This window comes from Maylandia zebra, linkage group LG5, assembly GCF_041146795.1.
Source record: "Maylandia zebra isolate NMK-2024a linkage group LG5, Mzebra_GT3a, whole genome shotgun sequence".
Classification (NCBI taxonomy): Eukaryota; Metazoa; Chordata; class Actinopteri; order Cichliformes; family Cichlidae; genus Maylandia; species Maylandia zebra.
The window spans coordinates 25,010,560-25,038,193 of record NC_135171.1 but is presented as its reverse complement, the minus strand read 5'-3'; the positions used below and the strand labels follow the sequence as shown (position 1 = coordinate 25,038,193).

Genomic DNA, 27,634 nt, shown 5'->3' with positions numbered 1-27,634 from the left:
TGCAGGATTGGTGTGGCTCGTTTCCCATCAGTGACACTGGCAACACCTGGGCCCAGCATGCCAGTGCTCTATAAAAGCCCTCAAAGCTCAGTTACTGTAAGATACCCTTCTTAGCTTGGTTGGTTCTTTGGTGTGCGGTTGGATTTTTTTGCATACACCATTTCCTCACCCATGCACTCATTTACACCATTGATCATGTTAACTACACACAACAGTTTTAAGCAGCATTTGTGTGCATCTCGCTTTTTGTCATGGCTGTGCAGCCTGGCCCGTGACAGTGTGTGTGAGGAGGGTCAGTGTTTGTTTGTAGGCTCAGTCCTCACTCTGGTTGCAGATAATGCCCGTCCACCCGTCGGGGCAATCGCAGCCATTTTTCCACAGATTGCATTTTCCTCCATTAGAACAGTCGTCGCACGTCAAACTACAGTCGCTGCCAAAAGTGTCATCCAAGCACACTGAAAACACAAGAATCAACTTTAAGTGTGCAAGTTATGCTTAATCTCATTTTAATAAAAATATGTTTTTTGTGTGTTTTCCATGATATTTAACCCTCAGAAACATTTCTATTGGTACACTAACTCCAAACCACAAATGTAATAAATGAAAGCATTGCACTAGGACTGAAAGATCATACATTTAAATATTAGCAGGTGTTACTCTTCAGCTTTCAGTTACATTAAATCGCTTGTTCAGCACTTTTTTTTTTTTGTCACGTTTGAGCGACAAAAAGCAGAACCTCTGACTTCCTGCTTCAGACTCAGAGCAGCTGCCAGACTATATAACCCTCAACGTGCCTGGCATTGTGGTAGTTAATTAGGATGTACAAACATTCTGGAAGCATGAAGCAAAATAATTTGCCCCCATCGTGTGATGTGTTCCTGCCATCACTGAGTAAGTCTGTTAGACAGCTTCACAGGAGCCATATAATCAGATGCAGGTTTACTGTTAATGATAATAAATCAACAGCGGTTTGAGATGAAACTCACCAAATTTTTCCGCTAGGTTACTCTCAGCCCTCAGCTCCCCTTCGTCATCTTCATAGTCGTCAAAGCGCTCCAGGGGTTGGCTGTAGTCCTGCAGCAAGGTGAGCTGGGGGCGAATGAGTGGCAGCTCAATAGAGCCTCCGCTGGACAGGGCCTCGACTGCATCTTCAAGTGCTACAGTGAGAAAAAAAAAATATTATACAAAATATACCAACATCATGTGTTTTATATCATTGCATTTAAATATATTGTATGTATAAAAAAAGATAACTATAAGAATCTTTCATTTTTATTCATGTGGCAACTGAGTAATATTGTACATGATGACACGATTGTATGCTATGTAAATCAAATGAAGAGGGCAGTAGTGATGCAGATTATTCATTGTGAGAACTGATGGCTTTTTAAAGCTACTCTGTGTAGTTTATTTGAAATAAATGGTCCTATTCTTGTTTGCATGATCCATAAAGACATCTCGTTTGTTAAATTCTTCCACGGCAGCACGGTTCTCCACCTACTATAATCAGTAATCCATTCCTGAGACACTCCAATACGTAGAGGAACTCAGTTTTTGGTTTCACACCACTTGTCAGACTGTCTTGGATATTGTTGCCCCTCTAAAAATTAAGCATCCTAAGACAAAGCTTGAACCCTGGTTGAACGATGAAACCCGTGCTGCGAGGCGTGAATGTCGTAGGGCTGAGCGGAGATGGAAAAAAGATAACTTACAGGTCTCTTTACAAAGTTTAAGAGAGTGCTGGGCCTTATATCAGCTTACAATAAAAGAAGCAAAGCGGAAACACTTTGCAAACATTATTATGGTGAATCATCAGAAACCACACATATTGTTTAAGTCAATCGAGACTATTTTAAGCCCTCCCTCTTAGTTTTGAGCCTTCACTTGAAATGTGTGAAAGGTTTCTGCACTTCTTTATAAACAAGGTAGCCTCGGCTAGGGCGCAGATTATTTTGCCCACATCTGACCCCTCTGATCTTCCAATTTGCTCAGCTGTCTTTCAACAGTTTGAGTCGGTTACTCTTGCAGGAGTACTCTCTACAGGAGGTGGTGGATCATTTAAAGCCTGTAGGCTCACCTTATGATCCTATCCCTCCCCTTTTTCTGAAAGAAGTTTTTTCTACCATAGGTCCAGCTATTTTAACCATTTTAAATAGCAGCCTTACTTCAGGTATGGTTCCAAAGAATTTCAAAGATGCAATTGTGCAACCACTTCTTAAGAAACCTGGGCTAGATACAAACGCTGTTGAGAACTTTAGACCAATATCTAAGCTGCCCTTTTTATCTAAAGTCTTGGAAAAAATTGTATATGACCAATTGATCTCATACTTGAATGCACAAAATGTTCAGGAGATTTTTCAATCTGGTTTTAAAGCAATGCATATGCCTGAATCAGCACTTTTAAGAATTTTTAATGATATACTTTTATCATGTGATTCTGGTGAAAGTGTCATTCTTATTTTACTCGATTTAACTGCTGCATTTGACACTGTAGACCATGAAATTTTAATCTCACGTTTGGAGCAGTGTGTCGGTATAACAGGTGTGGCTCTGAAATGGTTCAGGTCTTACTTAACAAACCGAACTTTTTCAGTTCGCTTAGGAAACTGTGAGTCCTCCCGTGCTCCGTTGTCTCATGGAGTGCCACAGGGTTCCATTCTGGGCCCTATCCTGTTTTCACTTTATTTACTTCCATTGGGCTCAATTTTTAGAAAACACAGACTCTCGTTTCACTGTTATGCAGATGACTGCCAGATTTATGTTCCTCTTAAAAAGAAAGATGGGTCGTCTGTAAATCGTTTACAAACATGTCTGGAGGACATCAAGTCGTGGTTGGCGCTAAACTTTCTTTGTTTTAATGATTCTAAAACTGAAGTAATGGTGTTCAGACCTGCCTCCACTGCTGTTCCGTGTGTTGATTTGCAATCCCTGAAATCATTCTGTAAACCAGAGATTGTTAATCTGGGTTTTAAAATGGATCCTGAGCTTAAGCTTGAAAGCCAGATTGGGTTGGATGTAAGGTCTAGTTTCTTTCATCTGAGGCAACTGGCCAAAATTAAGCACTTTCTTACAAGACAGCAATTTGAAACAGTAATCCACGCTTTTGTAACCGTTCGGCTGGATTACTGTAATTCTCTTTATTTTGGGGTGAGTCGATCTTCTGTTTTTCGACTGCAGTTAGTCCAGAATGCTGCTGCACGCCTTTTAACTGGCACTCGTAGATACGAGCATATCACCCTAGTTTTATATTCACTTCATTGGCTGCCCGTGCATTTTAGGATCCATTTTAAGCTGCTTTTATTTGTTTTTAAATGTTTGTCCAATGCTGCCCCTGTGTACCTCTCTGAGCTTCTTCATCCATACATACCTTCCCGGTCCCTCAGGTCGGCAGACCAGCTCCTCCTGAGCGTGCCCAGGACTAATCGTAAGCTCAGAGGGGATCGGGCGTTTGCTGTGGCAGCACCAAAATTGTGGAATGAGTTGGCTTTACATGTTAGACAGGCACCTTCCTTATGTGTTTTTAAATCACGTCTTAAAACATATTTATTTACCTTGGCTTTTAGCACAGCAGGACTTGTTGATGTCTCTTAATACATTTCTTATTAATTATATTATTTTTAATTTTAAGATATTTTATATGTAATTTAAACTGTTTCCTCTCTGTTTTATATTTGTAGCACTTTGGTCAACATTGTTGGATGTAAAGTGCGTTATAAATAAAGATGCTATGCTATGCTATGCTATGCTATGCTATGCTATGCTATGCTATGATCGAAACAATTATCAGAAGATGATTACACTGTCGTCACAAAGGGATGGACACGGTCAGCAACAATACTCAGGTAGGCTGTGGAATTTAGAAGATGCTCATTTGGTACTGAGGAACCCAAAGTGTGCTTTCATGTTGTTGGACTCTGCCAGCTGAAAGTTGCAGCAGAAATCAAGACTCATCAAACCATGTCAAGTTTATCCAGTCGTCCAAGTGTATTGTGCCTCAGTTTCCTGTTCTTAGCTGACAAGAATGGCAGCCAAGGTGTTCTTCTGATGCTTTAAAGTTCAACGTGTTGTGCATTCACAGATATTCTTCAGTGTACCTTGGTCATAGCAAGTGGTTATTTGAGTTACTGTTGTCTTCCCAACAGCTCAAAGCAGTCTGGCCATTCCCCTCTGACCTTTGGCATTCCCTACATCACCATCACAAGAAAGACAGGATATTTTCTCCTGTGTGGGAAAATCTCAGTCTGTGTCACATTCAAAGTCACTTAAATCACCTTTGTTACTCATACTCATTATTTAAACTTCAGAAAATCCTCTAGAACCTGTTCAACAATCACTTTAAAAGGTGTGCCTAACAAAGTGGCCGGTGAGCATATGTTACAGACTATTTGATATTCAACTGACCAGAGGTTAAGGTGTGCAGAATTGCTCGAGAGGAATAAAATCAGCTGCTGGTGAACTTGGACGTACACAATGCAGATGCAAAACTTTGCAAATCTTTTATAACAAAGTAAATGCATTCAGCATGTTTGTCAGGCCACAGGATTACAAAACATAGTCTCTGTTTATAGTTAACTCCACAGGGATCCATTACTGCATATGGAAATAAATCCTTTGACAATTCCAAGTGCGCTTTAGCCAATCTGAGCGTTTACTTGGAGTGAATGTAATGATATGTTAAAAAAAGGAAAGGAAAAGCTGGAACACATGGAAATTGGTTGGTTAGTTTCACTGATGTCAGTATCATGCTATTAGTATAATGTTATTACTTTAAAAGGTGCTACTTATCATTGGTACAGCTACTATACCATGTGTCTGTAAAACACAATGGTGGTTCAAAGGAACGCTGTTATTTCTGTCTCTGTTCACCTCGACACACAAACAGCATGAAAAGGAAGAGCTGGGTTCTTGTAGGTTGGAAAATCACTGGTAGAAGTGCAACACTGCAGTCCATGTGAGATTTGCCAGTTGGATGCATAGAAGGCTATCAGCTGAGCCATCAGCTGATGTGGGCTGGCAGTGAGATCAGCTGATCTGCCAGGATAGCATCTGAGCTTGATTTGCTTGATTTGGTTTTCTCACACTAAACACTAAATAGGACAATGCTACTGCCGCTCTAATTTTCTGGCAATACCAGTATCCCACTGATTCTTCCAGTTTTGACATCAAATTTGAAGCTGGCTCATTAATGTTTGTTTAAATACTACACCTATGCCAAATAAAGTTGGATTTCCTTGCATCTCATTGTAGATTACACTAGTCCTAGCCTAGCTTGACATTTCCATTCTTCATATCCTCTTTTTAAACTTTTTGTCTAAATGACTTTACTGCACAACAAGTGTCAGTTTGCCAGGATTTTCCACTGGAATGTTTCTGGTGCGATTCCCGTTCGCCCACGCTCTTACACATGATTGCTGATACTCACGGATGCAAGAATGCCGGTCCTCATCCAAACGGAAACCCCGGCGGCAGTAACACTGGAAGGAACCGGCGCTGTTCTGGCATGTGTGATCGCAACCACCGTTAGCGGCCAGACACTCATCTACATCTAAACAACACAGACGCACCACAGAATCAAATGCGTCAGAAGGAAAAACTTACAGCGGCCACTGTTTTTCCTCACTAAAACAAAGGCAACATTGTGCGTGTCAAACCGAAACTTTCCTTTTGAATTCAGCAGGATTAAACATTGCGTCTCATTTAAATGTAAGTGCCGTCCACGCTTGGACTGAAGGTAAAACATTACCATCGCAGCTACACCCGTCTGAGTTGAGTCTGTATCCTGCAGAGCAGTAGCATTCATAACCCCCGGGGTAGTTGGTGCAATCCTGCTCACAACAGGAGATCTCCTCTCCACACTCGTCAACATCTGCCAAGCACAACAAGCAGCAAGACAAAAATTATGATCCAACTGTAGTGATATGCTTCCCTTCTCCATGAGGGAAAATTTATGAGGTAATTTAATCTGTGTGGGTTTAACAGCCAATTAAGGCTAAAATTACAAGCGAATTTGCTCATTTTCTTTGCAAACTCTGGCTTGTATGAGCAAAGACCTGTTTTCCAAAAATACTCTTCCACCTCCTGACCACAAGGACATTTTTCTTTTATTAGAGGACTAAAAATATATATTTTCGAGTTGTATAAAGTGTCTCGCTTTCTCTTGTTTTCTAGTTTTATTGTATGTGAACTTCTACGCCGACTGCGCCGTCGTCTCCAGTAAATGCAAAAATGACTATTTACGCTTGTCTGCAATTACAGTTATCACACACCTTCTCCACATTTTCTCTGGTGCAGCAAGCTGACTGGATTAGTTTTAATTCAGTTTAATTCACAGCATTGCCATAAATCACAAAAAGGCCAATTCACAATGCGGTTATGTTGACTGACGTCATTTAAAAACGTGTCTCCAAAAAAAAAGAAACTAAAGCTAAACAACGACCTTCATGCAGTTTGTATATTTTCTAGGATTACTCCAGTAGACTTAAAGTTTAACATTACTGCTCAAAATACACAGGAAGATGAGTATTTGTTGGTTTAGGTCTCAACAGCTTAATAGATAAATGTTTAATAATAAATTAAATATATAAGTTTAATAAAACTGTTGGAATAACAAATTTAGGCCACCTGTCATTAGAACAAAAAACCCCAAACAAACAAACATTTTAGAAATCTGTCAAAAATCATGTTTAAAATTATAAATTGTATTCTTATTTATTAGAAACATAAAAAAATATTGTTAACTTAAAGAAGGTAACCTACATCGGATAGTTGTCTAATAAATTCATTAGGCATTTTAATAATTAAACTAAAACTAAAGGACTAACAAATGAGTTCAAGGATTGACATTTATGCATGCCCAATAAGTCCACTTTTGAAAGGTGTGGCGTAATTGATATTTGCACTTTAATTTAATAACAACACAAAAAAATGTCTGCCAAAAACAAGAAGGACAGAACCCCTAAAACAGACGGCACAGAGACACAGACACTGAGCGACAAACAAAAACGAGTCACTGTGAAACTGTCAAAATCACCAAAGTGGAACTCCAAAGTTTTGTAGTTTCTTTGCTGCTTTGCAAATTCTGATAAGTTGGTAAAACAGGTGTTTGTTTGTTTTTAAATAAACCAGTTACTAATAAAGGAATAAATTATAACATACACTAATAATTTCATATGCGCTCAATACATTATTGTTTATCTCCCTTAATTTAGTAAACAACTAAGTATTGTTAAGTTTATGTGAGTGCATCACACTCTCTTACCAATGCAGGTTTTAAGGTCTTCATCTAGCGTGTAACCATGGTTACAGGTGCACACAGGTCCGCTGGTTGAATGTTGGCAGTGATGCGAACATCCACCGTTGCTGTTCTCACAGCTGTTCACAATTTCCATCTCAATTCCTTCAGTACACAATAAAATAACCGACGTGTGTTAATAACACGACATGTTTTATAAACAGAAATTAAAGGTGCTGCAATCCACTCGTGTAACTATATGCAGGCATGAGGATTTAAACTGACTGTAACACTGCTTTCCATCAGATCCCAGCTCATAGGCAGCGTTGCAAACACAGACGTAAGAGCCCAGAGTGTTATGGCAGCCGTGAGCACAGTTGGCCTCTTCTGTCTCACACTCATCAATATCTGGAGGAAAATGCATTGAAAAAAACAGAGTGAATTATTCCATCTCCGTCAGCGCTTAAAGATTATTCCAGTTATTTTTGCACACTTTAAAGTCATTGTTGCCCAACACTGATGGTATCCAAATTCTGCTTCTTCTGCTCCTCATTTATTGGCTGTTGTTCTTTAAAGCTAATTATTTTCTTTTCTTTTAAACTTTTAGAGCTACATGATGTATGATGCTCGACCTTGAAAACGTCAGTTGATGGAGCAATTTTACCATCAGGGAACATTTTCCTTGCAAATGTATGAATATTTGTTAGCAAACTAGTTTCACTTGCCACTCAATTTACTAGTTTACTCACTACTGGTCAGTTTACCTTCACAAGTTTTCCCATCAGCAGCAAGGGTGTAGCCAACTTTACAGTCACAGTGGGCCTTGCCACCATCAGCTCGACACTCGTGCATACAGCCTCCGTTCTGATCGGCGCAGGGATCCTGTACTGTAACACAAAAAAGCTCACGCTCATACACATAAACTCGCACGCTGACAGTAAAGTGAAGAAAGCTTCAAACACAGCAGAGGGGAAAACTGTAAAAACCGAATGTTTTGCATCTTAAAGCAGAGTATAGCAAGTGGAGGGAGGGGGTTTACATCCACCCAGCACCTCCAGCTCTTTGCTCTTCATAGCTGTATGTGTGTGTGTGTGTGTTTAACTTGTGTAAGCCTGTCCAGTTTGGATAAGAACCTTCCTGCAAAAATTAGAGGAAGCTGTTTGCAGCCAACAATTACAAAGTAAAAGCATCTAGAAGACAGCAATTTAAAATACATATATGTATAATTTTCCACCCTCTGAGAAGCATATTTGACTTAACGGCCTCAGAGATCGGAGTGATTAAAACGAGCAAGGCCATCAAAACACAATTTGAGAAACAAAAACAACGAAGACTGCTGTGACTCATTCCAATTAAATATCTTATCCCATGAAAGATAGTTAGTCATATTCCAGCTCAGACATCCTGTAAGATCATTATAATTGGCAGCAGATGCTGAGGCAATGTGTTTTTAATGTTACGATCAAACCTGCAGGATCACACCTTCATAATCATCCAAAGTGCTCAGTTTCATTGGCGTGCTTTTCTACATCATCCATCAAATTATTATTCCTCTAGGGCTTTTCATTTTTTTGCAGTGTGTCATATGAACGTGTGATTTTAGTGCTTCCTACAACAGAGTTCAGAAACATGGGCACTCACATTTACAATGCTTGCCATCCTCCGACAGCGCGTAGTTCAGTTTGCAGCGGCAGCGAAAATGAGCAACAGACTGCTGCACACAGTAGTGCTCGCATCCTCCGTTGCTAACGGCACATGAAAGGACAGCTAAAAAGGCAAGAGAAAGAAAGATGTGATACGATAAAAGGACAACACTGAAAAAAATCCAGCATCTTTCAGAAGCTAATCAATCCACCCTGATTTGTCGTGTTAGTCTTTGTGACTGATGTTTCACACCAACAGAAATCTTAAATTTCTCAGAGCAGTCACACTCCTGACATTCCTACACTCAGAGAACACCTCGGTGAGCCGCTATGCTTTGAGCAATGAGAGATCTATCACAGCAGAAACGCCAAAAAACACAGAGGAACTTGAATGGCAGCGCGCCTGCGGTGGACAGCAAGCATATGGTGAAGAGGCAGAGAGCGGTGTGAGCTCAATGCGCTTCCTTGTCTGAGTCTCCTCTCCCTGTAGCAACAGATCAATCTGGATCTCCTCACAGAAAAAAAGCAAAAAAAAACAGGTTGAAGCCCAAACAGCCCGGTGTTCTCAAAAGGCTGTTTTTCATGCTCACAGACCAGAGTCAAGACCCATCCATCCCAAGCACATGTCAAACCACAGAGTGCTTTCCAGCTCAAATATTATGCAGCTTCACGCTAAGTGTGTGGGATACGTCTAACCTCTGCTGGCTGATCAAGAGCTGGATGAGATGAGCACAGAGAGGGAGACTGACTTGTTGATTGCTATGTGTGGTCCTTTATCCTCCAGTATGTATGTTTTCATGCTGTTTGGCACATAGTTGAAACTGACATAATCGTTTACTCGCTTGTAATGGACAGTGAGATTTCAGCACCAAATGTATTTTTGAACATGGACACAATTCGCAGTTTTAACAGACGGATATGAAGCATCCCAGAAAAGCAGCATTTGCCTGGAGTCAGTCCACTTGTGAACTGTTGGCGTAATCAGTCATTTCTTAATGCAACAGCTGTCACATAAGAGCCTCTCAGGGACAGATGTGCTCTATAAGAAAATTAAATAACTACTTTACGAAGCCAAAAAACACATAATGATTTTTCCTCTGAATGTCATCCAGGACACTCTGTGTGCATTCCTGACGTAGAAGCCAGCGGCACGCTTATATTTTTTTGTCTATTAGATGTTTTTTTCTTCTAAACCACAAATATCTGATATTAGAGGAAAAATGCACAGGTACTGAGTAAACAGTGCACAGGTCATATGACAGTCGCCACACAGGCGGCAGGAATCAAGCTCAGGTGAGCGTTCGGGAAAAAATGACCCATAATAGCATTCTAACTTATTGTAATCCCTGCATCACTCAGTTTTTTTAAGTACTTGAAGAATATATGTATTCAGGTCTTCTTTATTTTCTCTGACTTTGTCACATCTAAATAACTTTATTTCATTTTGCGATGCCACGAACATAAACATGAACTAGCTGCAAAGAGCAAAATGTCCATTTAGAGGACCACTTTGATTTGATTCGTTCCATCACTTCATCCTCAGCAGTCCAAGCTTGCAGGCTTTCATATTCCCTTTTCTTTCTGAGCACTGAGGCTGTGTAACACATATAAAGAAAGGAAGTCACTTTGGTTAACTGCTATTACAGTTTAATGCTAAATACTACTTGATGTCCGGAGGAGCTGAAGTAGATCCATATGGTCAATATCGGCAATGTTGGTTACACAGTAAAATGGTAGGATGCACTTATTAGTGGCCTTAAGCTATTTTATCCAGTCACGCAAAGCAAGAGCAACAAAATCATTAAAAACACTGAACTGATGCAGCAGAGACAGCAGAAGCTCTGCAGGACAAATTCAAACAACTTCTTTAAATAGAGCTCTTGTACACAGAAAAGCAGTGGGATGGAGCTACATCATGATACTCAGTTGTGAGAATCTGCTGCTTTTCTTTGTCCTATGTGATTATAGCCTGAATATCTTTTGGGGTTTGAGAAGTAACTGAGAAGTAAACCAGCACATTAGCCCTCTGCATCCCAGAGATACACAGAATTTAACTGTTTGTTGCCGTAGTTTGAGGTTGATGTTGCGTAGTTTGTGTGGTGGACAAACTCATCTCATTTTCAAACCAAAGCATGTAAAGGTTAACCTTACATTTTAATAGTTTTTACTGTACTGTACTTACAATGAAAATTGATTTTAAGTGGACATGAATAAATAAAGGCCCAAGAAGTTAAACAATAATAACAATGGATGCAACCATACTACAAGCTTTCTCCAGGATGGGACGTTGGGTCTGATTCTCTCACAGGAGAGCTTAAAAATGGCTTTTGTACAAGATATCCAGTTAAAGGAAAAACTTCATGAACCGACTAAATCTGGCTTCACCACCAAATGTTATTTGAACCGCACCACAATGGGGCTTTTTGTCAGAACCAAAGGGGTCGTCTGAAACATAACTAATGTGGTTTAGATGATTAAGTACCCATGTCAAAAACCATATGTGGCTAAACTTCAATGAAATAATGACCAAAAGAAAAAAATAACACTCAAAGACTCAAAGAAGCTTCCAGTAGCTCAGTTCCTCCAAACCACTGTCTCATTGTTTGTGTGAGTATTGAACTACATGAGGTTAGATTACAAAGTGCCTTTGGACGTCTTCACATTCTGCCTCTAATGGGATTAAATAAAGACCTTCCCCATCATCATTATCGTCATGTTACTGTGTTTAAACTTTTATAAATGATGTTTTTAGACCTTTTTGCACTTTCATTGACATACATATTATGATTACAGCACATATATAGTGCTGTAACCCTACAATGCTATTTCTGTTATTCATCTGCAGCAAACCAGCAACAAAATCACTCACCGAGGCAGGTGCGGCCATCCACGTGAAGCCGGGAGCCCGGGTGACATTCGCAATAGTAGGAGCCCCTGGTGTTAATGCATCTGTGTTGGCAACCTCCATTGTGGACCTGGCATTCATCAATATCTGCATGGAAGGAGGGATACAAGTGAAATACTGAAGCGGGACAAAAGACAGAAATGAGTGCAATTTAAATAAATCTTCTCATTATGGGAGAAAACGAATGGTTACCAGACTAAAACCAGATGAGATGCCAAGCTGAGAGAGGAAGTTAATACGGGTTTTAGGGTAAAGATGTACCCCAGGAGGCGAGGACGAGGTGATGGATGAGAAGGAAAAGTATTTTACAAGCGTGTTGCAGCTCAAATAAAACAAATCCCACCATGTGGTAACAACTACCGCACATTTAGAACCAAATTGAAATTCCTGCGCTTCTTGTCAAAGCCCCTCAGGTGGAAAAACATATGGAAAGTTAAAGTGGAGGATGCAAAACATACACATTCCTCTCAGCCAAGCATGTGGATGGTAAGCAAACAAAAGAAGGCGGAAGCAGCGGTGAGAGAAACACGATCACTCACAGTGTGACCAGATTTCTAATGAAACAAACCACATTCTTAAACACTTCTTATTTTAGGAGTCACAGGCAAATAAATTGTTTGGTGTGTTTCACAGCAGACCCCCCTGTGAGTCCTGAATTATGAGGTCTGTTTGGGGTTCTGCTGGACGCTAAGTCAACCCCCAGGCTGGTGACAAGTCACCCTTTTGCTTTAATATTACTAGAATCATCACAGTGGAGTTACTGGAAAGGTTGTCGACTGCAACAAGTGATGTGACACATTAAGAAGGTGAGTGTGAATGTTTTTTGGCTGCCGGATGATGCCTGTAAAAACAGCCAACAAATCATTAAATACTATTATTCAGCGCCAAGTTAAATGTCTGGTTGAGAAATGCATTGTTCCGAACAGTCCTGGCCTCAGGCGGCCATCCAGCAAGGAACTATTTCAAGAATTCACTGGAATTCCTTTGGAAAGAGTTTTCTGAAAGTTTCCCTAAACTAGCTGATTATTTTAATTTACTGAACGTAAATATTAGTTTAATTTCATTTATTTCACATAACTGACTGCCTCGTTTCACAGACCACACATCTGGTCTTCAAGAGACATTGTAAACAGTTAAATGTAAATAAAATCTAGAAATAACTAATCAACATTCATCATGGTGCAAACTCTCCGTCACATTAAAAATAGACACTTTCATTCTCTAGGTGAAAAGAAAAATGTGGACATTGATGCATAAATGCAAACGCCTCTATATATGGCTTTGCTTTGCATTGACTCCCACAGTTGTTAGATGTGCCAAATAGGGTAATTTGCAAAGTTTAAAATGGCCTTTGATGTCAACATAAGCAGAATATATGCACAAACCCTTTGATGGACTGGGAAGCTGTTTAAGTTGCAACTTCTTTCATGGGAAATGTAAATGGGGCAAGAACTATGCATTGGGTGGATGGAAGAATAAAAATTAGATAATAGACTGAAAACGAGATGATGGATGAGGATTAATTATTCTTCAAGTGCACTTAAACTAAAAGAAGGATCTGAATATAAACTCATGTATACAGTGACACAATTATGGTCCTGCTGCATCATTAATTTTTAAGTTAAAATGCCAGACTTATGTCTGACTGGGATTAGTAGAGGATGGATGAATGGATGGATGAACGGCGGACGGGTGGATAACAAATTTGGCGAGATTTAGGACACAGTAGTACTTGGTTAGAGGAAAAGATGATGGTTTTGGGTTAAACAGACTGTTTATTTTAGCTCATCTGGTGAATTCAAGTTCAAAATTCACTCTGTGTTGTGTTTTGGTTCTCACGTACTCCTAAGGGATATCTGTAAATGCTAAACGCTTCAGTATGTTCCCCATTTACAACTACTGTGGGTTTATCAGAGCTTTTTCTTTCTTTCTTTCTTTCATTTCTTTTTTTTTTATTTTTTACCAAAAACAGCTGGCTGTTGCGTCTGAAAACGAATAATGCGGGCCAAAAAAACAAAACAGCTGTAGCTAAAAGCTGACAGAACTACAGCTTTTAATAGACCTGAGGGGATGTGCTGAGCTGGGTTATGAATCTCTGAGATTGTGTGAGCCAGTAAACCATTTCACAATAGACGTGCACAAAGTCTTTTAGTACAATATGTAAAAATATTGATCATGGCAGCTGAGATAGTACATTTTGTGGTCTGTGAAAAGAGTAAGTACGGATATCAATCTCTAAATCAAAATTTGGTCTCCATGTGCTCGTGTCACACTGTGTGGGATACAGGCAGTGTGGCACCCTCACAATCCAAATCTGAGCTTCACGCAAACACTGTATTCAAGTTTCCACAGTATAGACTCGTGACACATAAATCAGAACCCAAAGTCTGTCACCTGACGTTATAGCACACGATGGTGGAAAGCTGTGTTGTAAATTATGAAATCTCAGTGGTTATTATGATAACAAAAAAGGATAATAAAAAGAAGCATATGATTAGAATAAGGACATAAATGAATGATATGAGCATAAAGGGACTAAGATATTCATGCTTAATGGTTCTTATGAAAACCAGCCCAAGAAGCTGAATTATAGCAATATCCTTCAGCTGAACTTATCCACTCTCCGTAATATCCCGCAACATCCTCTGTTATAGTGCCCGGAGCTGAAAAATGGTTCTCAAGTTTCGTTTTCTTGCTCTCTGCTGCCCACTTTAGCTTCATTTTACTCAGAAAAGCTGGCAGAGCCCCTACTTTCATTTTTCCGTCCATGCTGCATGTCGTCCTCTGGTTTGGTTTTGCATGAAACGGGACCAACACTGTGGAACTCCTGTTCCTGTGCCGACTGCAGCACACAGGCAGCGGATCAACTCCAGCCTGCTTTCCACATCCAGAACATAATCCTCCTCGATCTCCAGCCAAAGCCTCAACAGCACTTGGCTTTTAAACAGGGTGTATTAATTCTCTGCCTGTAGCTACCTACAGCACGGTGTTGTCTTCAAGGAAAATTACTTAGGATCCATTTAGGATAGATGATTTTTTTTTTTTAATTTGGACATTAGAACAAATATTTTTGAACAGTCTTGACTCACCACCAAGAATTACATAAGGGACCATAGGGATTATCCCTCACTGCAATAGTCAATGAAGCTCATTTTTTCATGTGCTGATAAAAGTGAAGCATTTATCAGAGAGAAAAATTAGCTGAACGCTGCCAGACAGAGCAGACACATTATCAGTCAGATGGATTAACTCCTCCTGCTACTGTAAACTCCCTACATGTCCATTTAGCCCTCTGTAAAAAGAAATGTGCTTAAAGATTTAAAAGAGAAATGCAAATTGTTGAATTTTCTGTAATATGATACAAAACGTTCATATTGTAAAATAACACAAAGGTGTGCAATTTAAATATCGGCGCTGCTAAATAAGTAACCTTCGCATTTCTTTAAAATTTTATTCCAAAATCAGCATTAGAGCTGCTGCCACTGCTTCATTTGTATTTTGGCTCAGAAATGATCACTTACCTGCAGCCAGGTAGCCAAAGTTGTAGCCACGGTATCCATGGTAACAGTGTGGCCTATAGCAAATCCTTCTATAGTGACTGTATGGATAGTTTGCAGCAGAAGTCAAAGACACCACTGCTACAATGACCACCAAAATAAAAATCCAGCTTCCTGGTGACAAAGCCATGGCTTAGGTTTAATAAATCAAAAACTATTTAAAACAAAAGGGGAAAAAAAGATTTTAGAAATGCCCAAAGATCTGTTGCAAAAGATCTACTGTCAACATTTTTGTTAAGGCTAATAAGTTTGTTTGTTGGCTGGCAATGGACGACCATGCTCCAGTAAAGACTGGTCTGAAATAACATGGTAAGTACTTCTTTTTCACTCTGTCTCCTGAATTTTCTTTCCCCCTCCCTCCATCTCCCTCTCTCTACTTCACCCTCCCAAACCTCGATGTCCATCACACCATAGATCCTCCTCTCCCTCCTTTTTCTCTTTCCCACTCTTTCCCACTTGTCCCCACATTTCACTATAAGGAGCACATCCAGTACTACATTAACTACATAGATAGATTTAGAAAAAAAAATCTGTATTTCACAAGCCAGGAGTGATTGATTTCTTTGCCTCATATTGCTCACTCAGCCACTGTGTTTTTACATTTCTTCAAAGAATATTGTGTGTGTAAAAAGGATTTATGAGCGCTCATAAGTCAGGTGTTGGAGAAGGAATGTGAATCGTCTAGAGGATGTGCTGACTAATATATTTTTCTTTTGATACTGACATGTATCAAAAAAGTCTGTCACCAAAGGAACGTCAAATTTGACGAGTGCCAGAAGTCAAATTCGGTATTTTCAATCCAAACATCTGAGAAAGGAATGCATCTCACTGGCTATTCAATAGCAGATCCATTGTGTTCTCTCTCATCTGATGCCAACACATACAAACACCGCAGCACGACCCCAACAGTGCTGTAAAGAAAAAGTGCAAAATCATCCTTATGATCAGAATCCCATCACCCATTGGAAGAGAAATGATACGAAGAGGCTTCTTTTATGACTTTTATAACTCCTCTTTTTAATAATTTATCCTTAAAGTCTTTGTGCAAGCATCTAAGAAGTTTGCAACATTGTACATTTATGCTAAACAAATATTAGAATCACTGGGACAATGAAGCCAGCCAGAAAAGAAAATAAGCCTGATTAAGTAAGGAGTATGCATAATAAGCCCAAAGCCTGTGAAAACAACTCACCAGAGTAAAAAGGAAATATGGATCGAGTACCAGCAAAGAGAAACTTGGCAACACCAAGGTGTTTTCCTTTAAAAATCATCTTTACAGTAAGCGCTCTGTTCTCTGGGTTAGCGTGGACATCTAGTACCTGCTGATTTTAGTTTGGGATTATTCTGGCGTGTGCTAAGTATTACTCTTCCAGTTTGTAATGGTCCGAGCTAAAAAGTTAATTTGACATGACGGCTAACGTGTTGACACTACGGCTCAACACTCAACATGACAACTGTTACTGTTGGCTCTCTCAGCACTGTTTGTGTCAGTCCTGCAGAGTCCTAACAAATAAATAAAAAGAAATTTGAGCATTTTGCTAACTGTTTAAAACGAGGTTCCCCAATGCACTAACGGGCTGGTTTACAATCCTACCCAGAGTGATTTATTCTTGAGGGCCATAGACTGTAAATAACAGATGGACATTGATACTCTGATGCCATCCACTGCTTCGAACTTTGCATTTTGGCAGTTACCATCTTCTTCTGTTAAAAAACAGACGTCATGAGTGGGTGTTGGATTTGCTGGAGAAAGAAATAATCCTGCATGTTTATATCTGGGTTATGAATCATACCCTGGTTTATTATCTATTTTTGTCTACTATAATTTATTAAATGATATCCTAGTATATTAAATGAGACTTGTGACTCGCCTCCTTTAGGCCATTAGAAAGAATAGAGCCTTAAGGCAAGTCTGTTCCTACCAACAAGTTATGTCTCTCTTTCATATACAGTGCATGTGAAAAGCTAACTGAATTGATTTGTCTCTCATCTGGACTCCTGCGCCTCTGCAGCCCTCTGAGCTTCGGGCTGTCATCGAAATGAAAAGCAGATCACTTTCCACAGACAGTGCGAGACACACACAACTCTAGCTTCAATATCTAAAGCATCGAACATTGAAAGCTTCTAGCCAGTTTCTTTTACCTCTGTTAATACTCCTGTCAGTTACAGACAATTAGGGCATTAATGCTGAGGGTAGCTGTTTTTCTCCAGTACACACCGGTGGCAAAGACAGACAGCTATGAAAGCCAGCTGTGACAACGTTCACATCAGCTCTCCTAATAACCGTGACCTGGATCAGATCTCTCTCTGGTTCCTCCTGCAGCCGTAGCACCGAGCACTCCAGCGTCTCTCCTCTGGGCTTGGCTGGTACACACAGGATTCATTATTCTGATTAAAGCCCTTGCAGAGATTTCCTAACCAGAAACATCAAACTATCATGAAGTAAAAACAAATCTCATGGGAAAATATCAGTTTTGATGAAATACAGGGCAGAGATACTGGGCTTCATGATAGATAGCTACAGTTTTCTATTTAACAGACACTGAGTCATGAAGAGCAGATGTCAAGATAATTTTATTATCTATGATGTGCAATGTAAAAATAGCTGGTACTGTGGTTCACTCAAATTGACACATTGTTTTGGTATGAGGTGACATTTCCAAGTAGTATTAAACTAATAAATGGCAACGAATGTTCCCTTTACAAGGGATCATTTGTAATGTCAGAGTAACTCGTGCTTTTAGGCGTTATCTACACAGAGACAACTACAAGTTAAAAAAGAAAAAAACAGCTTCACAGCTGATTATTTTGAGAATATTTGTATCAGAAAACCAACCATATGACAATCAGAACCTCAATGTTTCCATCATAAATAATCTCATTTTTTATTTTCATATTTTTCATAATGTTTGTTTATGAGATGAAGTGTTACTGAGAGCACAGCTCTTTTCTGAACCCGATTCTTTTAGAAGTTTCCTCCTCCCCATCGTTGCCAACTTCTTGCTAATAGTGCCTTGAGGCAACTGTTGTTGTGATTTGCCGCTATAAAAATAAATAACTTCCAGGGTTAAAAAGCTTGCTCAAGGGCATCCCGTTGGAAGAAGTTCACTACTTCTTCTATCCTCCTGCCTGGAGCTAAAACCACCAACCTTTAGGTCACAAGACCAATTGTAGCCCATACAGACATTAAAGGGAAAGTCTTTGTCACCTACCCCAGGTAACTTTGCAATAGTATCCTTCACTGTCATTTAGTTCAATCAGTTGCCTTGACATTTAACTTCAAACCATTTAACTTGCCCACTTTGGGCCACCAGCAGTCATTTCTCTTGCCTGATGTCCCTGAATGTAACTGACTTCTTGTGGCCTCTGGTCATTCCCTTACTCTCCAGACCCACAGAGGCCATCATATAACTGTTTTAAGAGACTGAATCTGTTAAGGGGCATCCACACATTGTTACATATCACTTTGTTGCTGACACTTGGATACTAGTGTACTTTTCAGGCTACAGTTGCCTAGGTAACCTTCATCATTTCCTGTGTGGATGCCCTGTAATTATGATAATTTATGTGCCATTAATGCACTTAAAATGTGTCAAATTCCCAGAGCGCCATTTTGAAATTAAACACCACACTGACCTTGACATGTTTTTCCATCTTCGTTCAGTTTCTGTCCAGGAGGACACCTGCAGTAGAAACTTCCAATGGTGTTACAGCAGAGAGCTTCACAGCCTCCATTGGTCTCCTCACATTCATTCACATCTGACAGGGGAAAAATACGACAAAGCACCGATGAAATGTTTATTCCTCGCTTTTAATCTCCTTATTATTATTTACATGTGAACTAAAGTGAAACCTCTGAGAAAGAAGAACAAAGGATAGATCATGCTAAATGAAAAGGATGTACTGAAATAGTGTCTAAGATAAAACAGGGTTATGCTTCTTTGAGCATGAGAGACTCTCACTTCCTTTTCATGTTGTTCTATTGTGTTTTAAATGTCGTGCGCGAATAAACTTGGACGTGTCAAAAGTACTGAAGGGCCTGGAACTACAAGAAAATCGCTGTGGTAAACTCGGTGCCCTTTTTCCATCCTTCAGTTTGTTTCTTGGTACCAACTTGAAGGAAAATAGGGAAAAAAAGAAGAAAAAAAGAAAAGAAAAGGTAGAATATATCCAGAAGAGAATCAAACTATAAACAGCGATTAATTAAGCGGAACAAATGGAAATATGAGGCAGTAACATGTTGCCCTCATTCACTCTTACCTGCAAACCTACTTCAACATGAACCAGAGTAAGGATTTGTCCTGTTCATGCAAAACATCCTGAACACTTCCACATAAGCTCACTGCTTTCCATTTCATTCCCAATCGTTAAACGTGCTGCCAAATCTGTCATCAACGACACAAGATAAAATCTTTCCCTGCAGTTCCCAAACTACCCATAATGACCAGGGTCAGATACAGGCGCTGACAGTCCAGCGTATCATAACTGAAGCAGCAGAGATTCCACATAATGAGGAGATGTTAAAATTGAGAATAAACAGATAAATGTGTAACAGATTATTCAGTTTACACCACAGTTTAAGGACACGGATGCGGATTCACTGCATTACTATTAAATTTAGTTCATATGGAACATTGTCAGCAGAGATCATGCTCGGAGCAAAGTTTTATACCTGATGACACTGGGTGTTTTACTTGCCATGCCAGCAGAAGGAATCTTGGACTGAAAACTGAAGACTATGGAAAAAATTAAGGGGGAACATTCACTTGGAAGTTGGCACCTTGTAAACTTTCTCCACGTTCATAAAAAGAGGAGAGTTACTGTACAGACTGACGACTACGAATGCAGAGAAAATTGCTTTATTAGAGCTTTTTTCCCCTTTACTAGCAAATCTTGCTCACGTCGCAGTGCCAGCGTCTAACCAGCTAATTATACCATTTCCCTCTCGGTTTACAACATCTGGAAATGTTCGGACTGAAAACAGCGAACTCTCTGTTGGCAGTGAGATGTCACCTTTAACATTAATACAATTTTATTACACAGTGAAACGTAATTTATAATCAGTTTATTACACCGATCCTTCTTTGAAGCAGTACAGCTAGAGACCTAATTTGTGATCCTTACCAATTTTTATATGGGACCTACATCACAAGAGCTTAAATTAATGGGTCTGGGTCCTGGGGTAAGAGAGAGTGCCCACCTTTTGCTACAGTTCATTTAGCCTGTAATATATGGACCGTGGAAAACAGCAGTCTCGATGCAGAAAAACAACCAGGCAACTTGACCTGAAGTCAAGGTCAGAACTGAGCACTGACGACCCCTCTCCATCCCCAGGCCACACACCTGTGGCAGCTTGAGCAGGGGTTTGAGCGGGGTCACTGTCACGCTCATCATTCTCCCTAGTCTTTCTGCCCAATAAGAGAGCAGGAATGTGGAACTTCAATGGGTCAGGAAGAAAATACACAAAGCAGCAGTGGAATACTGAATGTCTCCCCTGGCTCAGTAACATACCACATAGTCCTTATTTCTCCATCAGGATGGCAGTTTTAATGAGCGAGACTTTGGATGGGCTGCACACAGAAATGGAGCTTTAATTACATTTTAGGTATATAAATATTAAACACTGTATATATTTTCCTTTTGCAATGGAGAGTATTTGAAAACACAGTAGATAAAACAAACTCCAAAATCTCTATGATAGCGTTCATACTAAACCAGGGGTCCCCAACCCCAGTCCACGAGGGCCGGTGTCCCTGCAGGTTTTAGATCTCACCCTGGGTCAACACACCTGAATCACATGATTAGTTCATTACCAGGCCTCTGGAGAACTGAAGACATGTTGAGAAGGTAATTTATCCATTTAAATCAGCTGTGATGGATCAAGGACACATCTAAAACCTGCAGGGACACCAGCCCTCGTGGACTGGGATTGGGGACCCCTGTACTAAACTAAACTTAATCCAAAACTGCCACGTAAACCAGCCACAAAAGTTATCTCAGATTTTTAAACCTAATGACTACTGAGCTGAATATGGTGGCTGAAACAGAGGTTACAAACCTACTTTAACCTAGATGGGGGGTTGGTGATATATTTTTCCATTGCACTTTAACCCATCTATCAAACCGTCACCAGACTGAACCTCCAGCAGAGGTACCAGACACTGAAACAAGAGCTTTAAAGTAGGGAAGCGTTTAAAGATCAACGCCATCCCGTGAACATCAGATCACAGAGGTTTCTTCTGCGCCTCTGTGGTGGGGATGAGTGTGTGTGTTTTTTCCAAAATGAGATCAGATGCCTGGAACATAGCGGTGTGTCTGCAGCCCAACTTCTTCCCTCAGTCAAAGGGCAGCGCTCAGGGTTGAACCCATGTGGTCTCTCATGAGACGATTTCACCATATGGTAGATACCTAACTGTGTCAGTTATGCAGCACACACTTCTCTTAGAGATAAACCAATTATACGTCAATTTTAACATCACTGAATTTACACCAGAAATGATATGATAAAATAAAAATCATTGAGTTGATGGTAAAATCTCATCTTTGGATGTATTCAAGGAGTTAGATGAGACAATCACTTAGCTCAGTGTTGCACAACAAAAGATAACAGCAGCGTATGTCAATCATATCTTGTTCTTGGTTTAAAAAATATATGCCTTTAATTATTTTATCCATAAAATGTTAAAAATGCCAATCACAATATGCTAAAGTGATGAGTTGAATATATAAAAAAAGGAAAAGGCACTGAGCTGCACAGACGCATCTAATATGCTTGATTTTTATTTCCTTTTCATCAAATTTGGTAGAATTACACTGAGAATTTTTACCACCAAGTTCTCCCCTCTTGCTGGTAGGGCATAGGCAAAGCACCTCATGCCTAAGTCACCCAGAGGACATCCTACTCAGTTGCCTGAGTCACCTAAACTAGATCTTTCAATATGGAGAAGTGACGGCTCTGAGCCCCTCACAAAAGACCAACCTCCTCATCCTGCCTCAAACAGAGAGTCCAGACACATGTCTGCCATTTTGACCAAAGTACAAATACTTGTTTTGCCAGAGGTTTTTCAAATGTCACTCAGTATTTCACCCAATCCTCTTGTCCAAGGCTTTTCTTACAGTTGTGGAGCTGTTACTGAGTAAAATTTGAGATATTCATTGGTGGAAACTGAAACAACGTACATCCTGAAAACAAAATACATCTAATTTACTACGGCTTACTTTCATATTAGCCCGGCAGCAGAGTCACTGTGTTTAGTTTTATTTAGCCCTCTAACAAAGACGTGCTGATCCAACTGCATGCTAATTTTGGAGGCTGTAGTTAGTGGTTCGGTATTTTATTGCAGTGTACTGAGAGCTTCCTGATGTTTATAGAAGAAGTGGGGCCACATTCCCCAAAACCAAGACCATCTCCTCTAACACCATGAAATAAAAAGCTCATAAATTATTACATTACCATTAAGGAGACGAGAGAAGAGACACTATTTTATCAAATACTTATTTTTAACTTATTTACTTCATCATGGACTAACTACACTGACTACAAGACACCCCGAGCATAGGAATGACTAATAGCATCATTAAAATTAATTTCAAGCAAACCCTGGAAATGGTTCTTACCTTCTAACCTCTTCAAGTATAAATAAAGGTGGAGTTTCTTCTCATTGTTCTCTGAAGTCAACACAGTCATTGCTACATCGCCATGAAAGACAAACTGAGCTGTTATGTCTTCTTGAATTCTAATAAAACACATCTTTGGAAATGTATGAAAACTATGTATTTCCTCACAGTGGACACTCTGTGCTAAAGCAACCTGTAAAGAATAAGAAAATAATGAAAGTTCCTCTAAAACTTTTTTTAATGCCTCTTCAGAAGGACATATCTCTTCTATGAAAGTTCAGCTGCAGCAGATCTTCGAGTTTACATTTTTGCGCTGTATTGTGTGACTTCCTCAGATAAAGATGACCACTGCTCCCAGTAGGTTGAGGCTCATGTCTTGCTGGGCTAGCTGTGCCAAAGAAAACCACCAGGCCTATGATATTATCTTGAGGGGGTCACGGGCTGGAAAAATTGCAGCATTCACTGAAGATCGGGGGGGGGGGGGGGACACTGTGGATATCACTAAGCTTTTTCCTTTTAGGGCCCTGATCTAAAACCCTGCTGGTGTAGAAATGTGCTTTGCTAGTGTTCATTCTTCGCTGTATTCCCTACAGTCCTCACAGCTGCTTTCATTTACCAGGTGCCGCAAAGATGGGATTGGCTCGAGGTTGCATGAGATGCATTTGAGTCAGAAGTATCACTGAGACTGAGCTGCAAGGTGAATCACAGTTTACAACTGAGAAACTCACTGCCTATGAACTCACTGCCCACTTCACACTCTTCAAAATCATCCTCTCCTTTGACCTCCAGTTTAACTAATCGATAAAATGTTTATTGTAAAAAGGCTCATTCGGAAAGGCAGGAGCACAAACCTGAACTGGTGAAATGGGCTCAACAAAGCTCACAAAAATATCATCAAAGTTCGCATTTTATAAACACAGTAATTCCTTGGAATGCCAAGTTTAATCTCAAGAAGCAGGCAGTGTCATTCTGATGTTTAGTCCTTCGGTTCAGGTCTAAATAAATCAGTTAATAGATTTATAAAAGTCTGATATTTCATGCATATTTATAAATATTGCTGAGAAACTCTTCAGATGAGTCCTGCTGCCCAGATTTAATACAAAGCACGTTTAATATAAAAAATATCAGATGTAAAAAATAAAGAAACTCCACATACTTATGTGTCTTTCTTTCCTTCACCTCTGCAAGTCATCAGCTCAAGTTCAATACCGCCCCCTACTGGTAGCCTTCTGCTACATCAGTAGCATCCAGGTGTGAAGCCATTTCTTAAGCTGACACGCTGCGATCCAGCTCTGCTCCTATTCATCCTGTAACTAAAACACAGCTGCTACAATTCACAGTCCAAGAAAACCGCACGCATCAAAGTGCCTGTTCTGATAAAACATCTTTCACTTTGGCGTGCCACACTGGCTTTTACCAGAAAAAAAGTGCATGCCCTATTAAACATTTTATAATTTCCACCCTTAGTCATATTTAATGCATTCTTAGTGCCAGTTTGAGGCACGGGTTTCTTCCCAAAGCCCTGTAATTGTGGCCAACGTGCTGCTGAGATTTTGTTAAGTGGCACTGGCAATAGGACGTGGTGTGGCTTTCCTTAATCCAGAGAAGTAAAAAAAAACACCCTTTAATGAAAACCACACAACGACCTCTATGATGTGTATTTACTTCTATTGACAAACCGCTAACGTTTCCATGAAGTCATTTACAATCTGAATCAGGTCTTGAGTAGAAAGTTTTATCATGGAGGAAAGTGTAGTTAAAACCTTTTAAAGTACTTCTAAAATCTAAAAAGAAAAAAAACATCCTCGTAACCAGGCAAGAACTAAAGTCAAAGTTTGCTTCAAGATGAATCATTCAACTTGTGGAGTGAACAGACTCTGTCCACTTTCTCTGGGCCCAAGCACAAAAAGCCTCTGAAAGTCATGAATAAATGCACCTCCAACACTGACCCTCCAGAGCACGACAGCACTTGGTTCCCAGTCAGTTCGCTATGGACACCGAGGAAAGAAAAGTTGCTAACTACTGTAAAAAAGAAGTATAAATGTTTATTGGTTGAAATAATTCTTGGTACCAGCTTAAAAAGAAATGACTTTTGTTGTCTTTACTTCTTTAAACAGCTCATAAAGTCAACAGTGGTGTTTTTCTCATGTTCTCTTGTGAAAACAGATGATCAGAATGTAAATTCACTGCTTATCTGTCGACTCCAACAGTTGTGTTTTGTTGTTGTTCAGTTTCTGTCCAAAGGCATGTGTTGACAAGAGGAAGAGACAAGCAGCAGATAGCTACACTGACAGAATCACTGAGAGGCTGTCTGACTCTCAGGTCAAAAAACGAATCAAATGACTGTAGTCTGCAGCACTCTGTGTGCAGCTTATCACAGCATATGACTGCTGAGACCTGTTTCCTTTTCTTTTTTTAAATTCTTGCACATTTGACCACAAGAGAATTCTAAGCGATATCAAATAGACTAAATCCAGTGTTTACGTTTGTTTAGTGAACATTCTGCACTACTGAGTCCTAAACTCCTCTAATCCCTCTTTTGATGATCCATTTCACTGCACTGATAGGCAAGCTTTTAAATGTTTGTGCAAAGGTTTGAGTGAAGTGTTCCTAGTGTGTATTTATGTGTCAAGGGATGACTGAACTGCTTTGTTCCCAGACATAAACAGCTGAAGTGACATTAGTAAAAATCCCAAAATCATGCAATAGCCAGTCACCCCAAACTGAAGTGTTGCAACCTGATTTAGACAACCCCAATCTTCTTCCATAGTGCTGTTTCGACTAATGATCCGATGGAAGCTAACAGAGCGGAAAGCTCTGAGAGATGTCTGTCCGTTCAAAATAAAGATGTTAATTAAAGGTTTCTGGCATCTGTCACTCAGTCTTACTTTCAGTAAAAGTTACAGATAAAAGCAGAAGACTGCAGCTGCATGAAGCCACGCATGTCTCTGGATAACATTTTATGATGTACACAGCTGAACAAGAGGACTTTGAGGGATTGCCGTCTGACCCTTATGCACGTGCTCTCTCACCGCTCTACCTGTTAGGACCTGTCTTCTCAAGCTTTGACCCAGGAGTTTAGAGCGCCTGGGAAAGCACACTGAGGTCTGCAGGAATCCAAAAATTACTTGTTGTGGTTTCCAGCCTGTCTCCGTCTTGGCTGCACACACTACAAAGGTATGCACAGGGCATGAGTGCAGGGAAAGTCGCCCAGAGCCAAGTGCTTTCAGGGCAAAAGATGGCAGGTACGTGACAGGCTACCATGGTCAAGAGAAGGAATAAACACTGAAAACATTGACGTTTGGATCGATTGATGCACAGCTGTGACATTCTGCATAGGACATCTTGGTTGATTAATATGTGAGTCGACCAGCAAGCTGAGTAATGCTAATCTGAAACGACATATATGTTAAAGAACATGAATGAACAGCTCAAAACCTTTGTCATTAAGATCAGTGATTCATAGGCCTTTTTTGGTGTTGCGATTGTTTAAAATTGAAATGAAAATTGAAATAGATGTTAACATAAACAGGATGCATCATAGGGTCTGTTGGCTGTTTTAAAAAAAAGGTCAGCTTCTGAGTCAGCTCGCTCTGATCAGCTCTGAGGGCGACTCAGCTGTACGACCAGTCCACACATTAAAATTATGACAAATGCTAATAAACTAAACAGAGAACTGGATAAATCTTTCTCCATCGCACTTGCACCACCCTCTCACATATATTTTATAGCGTCTTTTCTTGTTTTGTGATTCCTATCGCTTTTTAAAGCTTCAACTTAGATAAAGAAAATCAAACTACAGTCTGATTTTTTTTTAAATACAGCCTTTGTATATGAAAGGGCCTTTTCTTCACATTTAACATGTGCTTTTCACACCTCAAGTAACATCAGCATGAATGGCAGCGCAGTGAAAGATAACACTGTTGGGTGAATGCTTGCTGAAGCTAAATGGCTTCCATATGAACACACAGCAGTGGAAATAATGTCACAGATGGAGGAAAAAACAGAGATTTGGTTCAAAATGTTGAATAAACAAGGAGCTGATAAGAAAAACAAAGGCCAAAAAAAGCAAAATGAGAAGAAGATATGAGAGTTCATCTGAATTAATAGGTAGCCCAGATCAGGAGAATCGGGGCACCGCTGGCAGATGAAAGGATCAGTCCACACTGATTACGCCTTTAACTCTGTTTTGCAAACTCTTGTCACTTCTGATTTACACAAACTAGATGCAGTCGGCCCCTGAGAGACCAGGAGCGACCTTTTATCAGGAATGCTGTAAAGACTCTAATGAGATGGGGTGGGAGCCCAGAATCTCGGACAATTATGGGAGATTAGGGTACCGTGCAGGATGCAATGGCAGGTAGGTAGGCAAAGATGTGCCCCTCCTCCTGACTGCACTCCCTCTCATTAGACATGTCTTTCAGGACTTCACAGGAACAGCGCTGTTCTCTCTCAGGGCTGAACGTAAATTTTTGGTTTTCAGTGTGGAACAGAAGACAGGACGTCCTCTTGTGTGAAAGAGAGACCAAACAACTGCTCTAACAGAAAAAAGAGCCGCCCTCTACTTTCAATATCATTGTTTTAATTTGCTTTGAGTCAGCTGCACTGTGTCTTTCTTATGTTGTTGTTTTGGTTTTATTTTTTATTTTTTCATTCCTGTTTCAACACACAGTCTGGTTGT

The 27,634-nt window shown here is 40.0% G+C and overlaps 1 protein-coding gene across 3 annotated transcripts in view; it reads right to left on the bottom strand.

The window, feature by feature from the left end:
* megf6b (multiple EGF-like-domains 6b) overlaps positions 1 to 27,634 on the bottom strand; it is a 65,826-nt gene that overhangs the window by 13,319 nt on the left and 24,873 nt on the right. For 2 of the 3 annotated variants that reach the window (XM_004548572.6, XM_004548573.4), the window contains exons 5-14: positions 18,973 to 19,095; positions 11,744 to 11,866; positions 8,873 to 8,998; positions 7,996 to 8,118; positions 7,517 to 7,639; positions 7,259 to 7,396; positions 5,744 to 5,866; positions 5,423 to 5,545; positions 987 to 1,157; positions 324 to 455 (exon numbers count right to left, since the gene is read on the bottom strand). In XM_004548572.6, the coding sequence (XP_004548629.1) occupies positions 324 to 455; positions 987 to 1,157; positions 5,423 to 5,545; positions 5,744 to 5,866; positions 7,259 to 7,396; positions 7,517 to 7,639; positions 7,996 to 8,118; positions 8,873 to 8,998; positions 11,744 to 11,866; positions 18,973 to 19,095 (1,305 nt within the window). Of the gene's footprint in view, positions 1 to 323; positions 456 to 986; positions 1,158 to 5,422; positions 5,546 to 5,743; positions 5,867 to 7,258; positions 7,397 to 7,516; positions 7,640 to 7,995; positions 8,119 to 8,872; positions 8,999 to 11,743; positions 11,867 to 15,300; positions 15,637 to 18,972; positions 19,096 to 27,634 lie in introns of those variants that run through there. The other variant, XM_004548574.6, reaches the window with a different exon arrangement.